Source organism: Somniosus microcephalus, chromosome 8 (assembly GCF_052327205.1).
Source record: "Somniosus microcephalus isolate GS21.2 chromosome 8, FLI_Smic_1.0, whole genome shotgun sequence".
In the NCBI taxonomy this organism is placed as follows: domain Eukaryota; kingdom Metazoa; phylum Chordata; class Chondrichthyes; order Squaliformes; family Somniosidae; genus Somniosus; species Somniosus microcephalus.
The window spans coordinates 236,815,269-236,824,300 of record NC_140994.1 but is presented as its reverse complement, the minus strand read 5'-3'; the positions used below and the strand labels follow the sequence as shown (position 1 = coordinate 236,824,300).

Sequence of the window (9,032 nt, the reverse complement as noted above, 5' to 3'; positions counted from 1 at the left end):
GGTTTGATTTAGTTAGAATTACTGAAATTATCTCAGCAAATGCAAAGGAAGAAACACACAGCAAGGATCCTAGAAAGAGCCAGGTTAAATTTTGAACAAAGCTCTATTTTGATTCATTTAAATCCCATATCAACAATGATCAGATTTGGTACATTTTCCAAAGTTTGATTTTAAAGGGTATTTTCCTAAATCTTCATTGCATAAAACAAATGGTACTGCAGTACATTTTTGAGGAGGTAATCTGTGAATTCCATTGCCTGCGCTATGCTGGAGCATGTTTTTGAAGGGTGCAGCTGAGAGCCACGTATACTGAGAAGGGCCGTGGTAATTATCTGCACTCCCTTCATCATTTGGTTTGTTTAAATTCAAATTTGGACCACGTAGAGATGCAGTTGCCACGTTGACAGTTTTTGTTCACGTATAAAACAAATCCAGATGTTTTTGTTCTTAAGACACTGCCAGATAATCAGCTAAGGCACAAAGAACCGATTACTGAAGCAACGGATGGGTCTTTGTTGATAAATCAATGCACGCAGATATAATTCACAAACAGAAACATATGTGGCATTAACTGAACGCAATCGCGTTGTTTCATACTAACATGCAAGGTTTTGAAATTAGTGAGATAAATCTGCCCAAAGGACGGTGTCGATAGATTGTTCTGGTCTGCGACAGAGGGTGCATTCCAATAGAAAACTATGCATTTGATTTTCCACCCAGAACAATTTGAAGGGGGAGGGAGCGACTGAGAGCGAGAGCCAGCCCACCAGGGATATCATTTCCTGCGAGCTTACTCTAAAAGTCAGTCTCTTCCATTGCCTCAGTCAGCCTGGTGCTCTCTCACTGCCACTCAGTCTTCTTCCTTCTGAGGTATGAACTGTACATTTTTTGTTCGTTTTCCAAAGCTATTTCTTTTTAGAATTTCTGCAAATAGTTTTGATTCGTGACAAGTTACTAAAAGTAAACTGCCTGTTTGGAGACGGCATCCTTTTATCCATTGCTTATCCTTTCTTGACAATCTACTCTTTCGTTGGTGCTTATCTATAACTGTTACTGTCACTTCTGCATCTCGGAAATATGCTTCCACTCACTTAAAATGCAATGTTCTTTAGCGATCTTTTAAGTGTCTGTAACTGTTAACAGGTATTTTATCACTACCATTGAACCACGGGATTTTTCTAAAGGATTCCCTTTGTTGTTTGCAGGTAGCGTGTAAGATTCTTTATCGTTTAGTGTTTTCTTGGCGGACTAGATCTGGAGGCTGCGAATTTTAAGGATCTTTTTTCGTGCTTACATGTTTCATTTTTTTCCCCAAACTTCCGTTAGAAAACAAGTGGTTGCTCCACTGGAGAGTGGAATTCTTTTGTTTTAGGAAAGAGAACGTAACTCTCGGGAGTGGGGTTTCTTGTATTGTGTTACGGTTATAACATATATAGGTAACCCCGGAGCAGAGAGAGTGAGACTGTACGTTTTAGGGCTGGGTCCAAGTGATAAAAGGTCTGTGGTACAGTAACTGAAATGTAGTTGTGTATGTGGCAGATCGGACGAAGAATCCGATGTAATCTGTTGCCACATAGACAAACAAGAGAGGGCGAGGAAGGAGGAGGACCTGAACCCTCAATGCCTTCCCCCCGACAACAAAGAGACCACTCCCCTTTTTGTCTTTTTATGGAAACTGTCGGCTGTAATTAAGACTTCTTTTTGAAGTGTTGGGAGTGGTTCAGGCCTCAGTAACAGCAATGAGCCCAGCAATCGCCCCTGGCTGGTTAGTCTTGCTCTTAACACAAATCTGTGTTTAAAAAAAAATCTAATCTCAGCGTATCTCTTTTTAATTAAAAAGAAAGTTTAACCTGGAGCATTATTCAGATTTATGTAAATGAGTGTGTATGTATGTCTAATTCACTGAATGTATTCCAAATCCTCACTTTTATCTTCTCAACAAAATGGAAACAAGGTCTCATCAATTGCAATTTTGCCCCCTTTTTCAATGTGGAATAATTATTTTAAGCAAATCTGGAATTTTGCAAGATAGAGGTTTTTCACCTGGAGGAAGACCCCGAAGTGTATTCCTCTTTAAAGCAGCTTTTTATCTGCACTTTGTACAGAGAACGCTTCCAGGGACGGTTTCAAATACATTGGTACCATCTCCAATTTGCAGCTTGAGTGTAATTATTTTGTAACCCAGCATTGTGACGCTTATTTTAGCAGCCTCGGTTATATGGAGGATGTGTGGATCGGGTGAGACACTGTGCGGCTCCTGTGGGTTGGTTGTGGGATATGTCACAGCTGGGGAATCGCGGCAGGTGCAGACACCTGGATGCCAGTGGCGCTTTTCACCATCTGCCGAGAGTAATTATCTTCTCAACTCAAGAGGAGGTGGGGGGCGCGACACATTGACATGAGAAAACAACATGAAGCGAGGGGGGGAGATGAGAGGGGTCAGGAAGCTGGGGGCCGAGGGAGAATCGTGCAGCACAGAAGGAGGCCATTCGGTCCATCGTGCCTTTCAAAGAGCTATCCAATTAGCCCCACTCCCCTGCTCTTTCCCCATAGCCCTGTTGTTTTTCTTTTTTTAAGTATATATCCAATTTCCTTTTGAATCTGCTTCTACCACCCTTTCAAGCAGTGCAATCCAGATCGTAACAAGAGGAAGGGAGTGTGCTGGAAAATGATACGGGGAGCAATTACCCTGACTGAGCAGGTTAAAGTTCAAACAAAATAGCTAATATTGGGGTGAAGCATGCATACCATAACAACACATTCTTACAGGGTTTGACAGCGTAGATGCAGGGAGGATGTTTCTCCTGGCTGGAGAGTCTAGAACCAGGGGTCACAGTCTCAGAATAAGGGGTCGGCCATTTAGGACTGAGATGAGGAGAAATTTCTTCACTCAGAGGGTGGTGGATCTTTGGAATTCTCTACCCCAGAAGGCTGTGGAGGCTTAATCGTTGTGTATATTCAAGACAAAGATCGATAGGTTTTTGAATATTAAGGGAATCAAGGGAAATGGGAATAGTGCAGGAAAGTGGAGATGAGGTAGAAGATCAGCCATGATTTTATTGAATGGTGGAGCAGGCTCGATGGGCCGAATGGCCTACTCCTGCTCCTATTTCTTATGGTCTTAGGTACAACATTTATTACGGATTAATATATTTTTGGCAAATATCCCTGCGCACCCAATGTACATACTATACTGATACCCTATATATGGACATAGAGAGCTCGTTAGGAAAACGGAGCGGTACAATACTATTGTGGAGCTTTTAAGTTTTCTAACTCAATAAATTATGTATTTTATTGTACGAAAATGCATGAAATGAATTACCTGGAAAAATCGCTGTTTTATTAAATTAAAATTGACTTTTAAACACTATCTCAAAATTCGAAGCAGGCCGACTAGCCGAGGAGGTACGATCTGATTTATTTGATTTGTATTTTGAATATATTTGTACAAAGTAAACAGAAACAAACGATATATTGAAAACAATATTCAAGGGCTCGGGCGAAAAAAGAGGTCGAAGTGAGGGAGGCAGGAGTCAGTATTACCCAAGGCTGATGTACCACCAACAATACAAAGGTCAGAACTATTAAAAGTGACATTAAATGACTTAATTCCTCTCAAATGAGCTCCTCCCATTTCCTACCTTTTTTTGGCTCCACCGTTGAATATGGAACGCCTTGAGTTTCACTGAAACAAAGAACATCGCATATCCTTTGGGAGAATCCTGCAATGTTTCGGAGACAGATCCTATTAAACCCAGGCAGCATCTGTTAATCTGGACTATGTGATTTTGCTCTGCAGGACAAGAAGTGAGAAGTTTGTTTCAGAATTCCACAGGGTAAATGGTTGCTGATGTTGGATTTGATGTTATTTAAGTTGCCCTGTGATTCAGGCCGTTATTTGCAGGAAGCGGTCACGGTATCACTGTTGAGAATCGAACTATTGCTCTGTCCGTTCCCACTTCCGAAACGAGCGCAGGTTCATGTTGGCTTTGGGAGGGGTGGAGGGGGAGGAGAGCACCGGAGGGGAGGCAAAGATTTCCTGTACGACTCCACCACATGAAACCCATTCGCAGGTCAGTATTTGGTGTTTATTTAGACTTTGAACTCAAAGACATGCCAACATCCTTGACTCCCAAAGAAAACAAGGGCAGAAGAAAAGCATTTCTGTCACATCTGATGCTGACATCTCTCCGCGCATCGGTCTCGTTTGAATCTTAGGAAGAATTTCCAAATGATACAAGAGACCGGACAGGCTGACCATTGTGTGTGTGTGTGTGTGTGTGTTTGCACCTCTCCCTGTACTTGTGTCATGCACGATTCCAAAGAAAGTACAAGTGTGTTAGTCATGGCCGATGTTCACAGACAGCTCCTTGTTCAAAGCCTCCCAGCTTAAATAAAGAACGATGTTAGAACGAGGCGTTCTCTCAGTGTCCTTTACCGTAATGCGGACAAGAGCTTTTACAGACTTTCCATCGGGATCTGAGGCTGTCTGTCCACTTGCCTTAGTGTTCTGCTTCTATACTTGGTGCCCTGTCATGATAAATCACAGATGATTTGGAAATAGCCATTTTATCGTCAAATTATTTTGTGTATTACCCCTCCCCACACACACACCTAATCAGCAACAAACACTTGTACCATCAGGTCTGTGAAAGTGCAGGTGGGTCTAGGTTTTTTGTTGTTGTTGGAATTCTTCCAAGAAAGCTGAAGCCATGTTAGGAGAGAGAGGGAAAAAAACATTAGCAGCCAGAGTCTGTCGGCCATCTCCAGAGAAGAAGGAAAGACCTGGCGTGTGACGGCAACCCCTTTGTGCATGAGTAGGGAAATCTCAGCTCCTTATGGGCACCCAACAACAGTGTCAAACCCACACCCAGACATCAGAGTCCGAGATCTTGAAGAGTTTTTTCCCCCTGGTTTCGTCATTGACGCTGGTTCACATCATGTTCCAAGCAACTGGATACTAATTTTTTTAATGTTTAATATAACAATACCCTCAGACAATTGAATAAAATGTCCTCTATTTTGTTGAACCTTTTTGTATTTTAGGGTTTATTAGATGCAGTATGTTTTCATTCTTTACCAGTATCGTGCTTTAGTGAAGAAATAACCACAAAGGAGTAATCTGACCCCTCAAAAAAGTGGTGCTTTACAGATCAGGCAGCACAGAGAAGGCACTTGGTAAGGCCTGAGGGGAAGCACTCACCCCCTCCCTCTCCATATTCATGGTTCTGCCACAGAGAATATTTTCAGGCTCACTACTGATTACACTACTTCCTTCTGATAGTTACACCTACTTTTAACGCAGAGAGATAATGCTCAAAGTCTCACAAGTGAGATGGATGTATACAATTACACTGCATTCGCCTCATTAATATAACATTAAAAAATACAAAACATGCCTTCAGTGAGGATAAACAGACCATTACAAATCCCAGTAGAACATTGTGCTCTTTGCTTTAATGGCTAACAGTAATCTAACTAAAGCATTAATGGACAGAACAGTAACAGCAATAATACCAACTAATTAGATATGTTTCCTGTTATATAAGGGTGCAGTTTTATTGCCACTTTCATGTCTATGCAAAGTCATTTGATCATGCATTAAGGCAAAAGTGGCAGTAGGACTCAGAAACTCCTAGGTGCACTAACACCATTGGTAGGATAGACATTATTTTCAATGCATAATGCTCATTGTCCACAATAATTTATACAGTTAATGTGCCAAACATCTCACACATACACACACAATGATGTCATCAGGTGTTGCTACAACATAAATTTAAAAATCACATGGAATCTTACAGTAAATTAATATTCATTCATAAGACATTGATCATAAGCAATTTGAGCCCAGTGAAAATTCTTTAGTGGTCCTGAAACTTTTTTGCGGTGTGCCCCATTGAAAAATTCATATTGCCATTTGTACAACATTAGCAATGAATATTGGTACCAGTAAATTAAGTCATCAGTACAGCTTCTTTAGATCCAGATACTAGCTAATATTTCAGGTAAAAATTACAGTTTGCATGCTGAATAAAATGTTAGACATGTTGGTGCATTCTATTTTAATTCAGCAAGTACAGGCCAGTACTGCGTAGTACAGCTGCAAGCATGCATTGCAATCTCACTTGATTTATTGAATGTTACCTTTGATTTTGGATAGTATTCATCTTCACTCATGTGTTTATCACCCAACACAGTGCTCAAATCTAAGCATTTGCAGCTACCCATGCATTTCCATCTTGACATCAAAGAACACAGCAGCAGAATGAGCTAGAATAACAACACAAATCATTCAACAAATGGAGGGAGTGAGATTTATTATTTTACTTTGTGTATTTTGAACCTCGTTCGTGCTGAAGTAGACTTATGCGGTTGTAAGTGATACCGTTGAATAAGAATTGGTACCTGTTATGGCTGGGAGGGGAGATCTAAAGCTGGGAGAAGGCAAATGCAAAGGGCGGTTAATGCTGGACCCCAAAACATTAAAGGACCGGGTCTGGGGAGCTCGGTTTCTGAAGCAAAGGCAGGAATTCTCAGTTTGGGGCAACATGGAGACTTAAGCTTTTTGATTTTTGAAATTTGGTGTGGGTTTTAATGTACCACCAAATGTCAATAGTGCACATAATGGAAATACTGTTAATGGATTACTGAGGCATTGTGGATTACTGATTTTCATGGATCTAAAGTGCTATAGACACAAGCCTTAGTTATATGGCCAATATTAGGTCACTAAGAGTTCACATTCTGGAGTCCTTACCAAGGGTCTCCATGCAAAACAACAATCTATCTGTTCTCTTTCCATTTACTGACTGATCTATATTATATTTCCCAGCATATTCTGTTTTTGTTTCTAATTTGCAGCTTTTTCTTTTGATTTCTTCCCTGGGAATATTTTCGAGTTGTAATTATGTGTCAAATAAGAAAGAACATGCATTTACATAGCGCATGCTTCATGTCCTCAGGATTTCCCAAAGTGCTTCAGAGACCTTTTGAAGTACAATCATTTATGTTTTATAGGAACACACAGCAGCCAATTCACACCCAGCAAGGTCCCACAAACAACAACAAGCTAAACTGTTTTGGTGGTGTTGGTTGAGGGTTGAAAGTTGCCAGGAGAAAGAATTCTCTGCTCTTTGAATAATGCCATGCCCACCTGAAAAGGCAGATGAAGCCTTTGCTTAACATCTCATCTGAAAGGTGGCACCTCTGGCTAATGTACTGCACTAACGTATCAGCCTAGATTATGCAAGTAAATTTTGGGAGGATGGCTTGAACCCACAGCCTAACTGACTCAGAGGCAAGAACGCTACCTCATTTTTTTTTATGTCAGTTTGGATGTTAATTGTTCATTTTTATCAAATAGATGCTGACAGTTGTCTGTCTAATGCGGGGGGGGGGGGGTAGTATTTGCATAATGTGGTGAAACCTTTTTACAAAATACTGTGATATAATCTCACAACTCCTGCCTAAATACATCACAACACAGTGAAAACCCATTGCATTACTTGCAAGTGATGTTGTCATGGTAAAAATGCTGCACAGCCTTTTTCCAGCTGTTCTACCTCCCTGCTGACAGAAGCCCGCTATAATACGGCAGCATAGTCCAGCTCAAGCTAAACAGTAATATGCAGCTACCATGTTTATTCTTTTGTAAAGAATTTATTGGATTGAGTTTGTAGGCAGGGAGAGTATTCAGTGATTTTTGTCAAAAGAAAATTGGTAGGAGAGGAAGAAATGTCTTTAAATAAGTATAAGCTGTAAAGTTCATATTAAGTAAGATTTGTTCATTGTAATTAAGCTGCTGATTATCATGGTTGGAGTTACATAGAATAAACTGTACAGATAGGGTTAGTCAGGGCGGGGTTTTAATGGACCTGCTTTGAAAATATTTGGCATTAAACGATTTCCTGAAGCCGGTGAATCTGTAGACGTGGCAGCGAGTATTACCCTACACATGAACAGCTGGCAGGGATTCCACTTGATGTTCTCGTCTCCAAACACAGTTTGACGTTTTGCTGTTCCAACATAAACAGACCCAGAGCCTGTTTCCGTGCGTGCGGTAATCCTCTCAGTGCAGCCCATTCTCGCACACAAAGTGTTGAAATAACACACTATTGGACGGAGGGAGAGGTTACATAACCGAAAATAAACATGTCTGGTCTAACCCACTTAAGCGAATAAGTGCATGAGTCTAGCCCTCTCTAGTCAAAAACTGCACCCAGTCCCGATCCGTGATGTATCTACATACCTGTTAACCATACAATAATAAAATCATATTGACCTCATTGTTTTCTCTTAGATATTGCTTCAGTCCATGTATCGTGGTGGGGGGTGCTGTTATGTCTGAAAATGTAATATTCACCCTGCCTCTATTCTCACCACTGCGGATTCATTTCATCCTTCTCCTTAGAGCAGAGGAGGTTGAGGGGAGATTTGATAGAGGTGTTCAAAACCATCAGAGTAGATCGAGAGAAACTGTTCCCATTGGCGGAAGGGTCAAGAACCAGAGGACACAGAATTAAGGCAATTGGCAAAAGAACCAAAAGCAACATGAGGAAAAACTTTTTTACACAGCAAGTGGTTAGGATCTGGAATGCACTGCCTGAAAGGGTGGTGGAGGCAGATTCAATCGTGGCTTTCAAAAGGGAATTGGACAAGTACCTGAAGGAAAAAAAAATTGCAGGGCTACGGGGAAAGGGCGGGGGAGTGGGATTGGCTAAAGTGCTCTTGCAGAAAGTCAGCATGGGCTCGATGGGCCGAATGGCCTCCTACTGTGCTGTAATCATTCTTTGATTCCCTTTCTTTCTCACTAGAGTCCAGTTCTGCAATTATTACACTTCTAAACATTTCTGAAATTATTCTTTTAAATATCAAATAACCATATCTGAAATGTGTTAGTTTTTGTATTGAAGCACACTTGATAGCAGCACCGATCGTGCATAAAATTAGTGCACTGTACTGTGAAAGCAAGGAAGAAAACACAGGAATCAAGTACCAAGCACGGCTTAGTCTGATTATTTTGGCTA

The 9,032-nt window shown here is 41.0% G+C and overlaps 1 protein-coding gene across 3 annotated transcripts in view; it reads left to right on the top strand.

The window, feature by feature from the left end:
* Nucleotides 1-762: 762 nt before the first annotated feature.
* sparc (secreted protein, acidic, cysteine-rich (osteonectin)) overlaps nt 763-9,032 on the top strand; it is a 33,104-nt gene continuing 24,834 nt past the window's right edge. For 2 of the 3 annotated variants that reach the window (XM_085995812.1, XM_085995810.1), the window contains exon 1: nt 4,045-4,076. In XM_085995812.1, the coding sequence (XP_085851938.1) occupies nt 4,060-4,076 (17 nt within the window). In that variant the 5' untranslated portion in view covers nt 4,045-4,059. Of the gene's footprint in view, nt 871-4,044; nt 4,077-9,032 lie in introns of those variants that run through there. The other variant, XM_085995811.1, reaches the window with a different exon arrangement.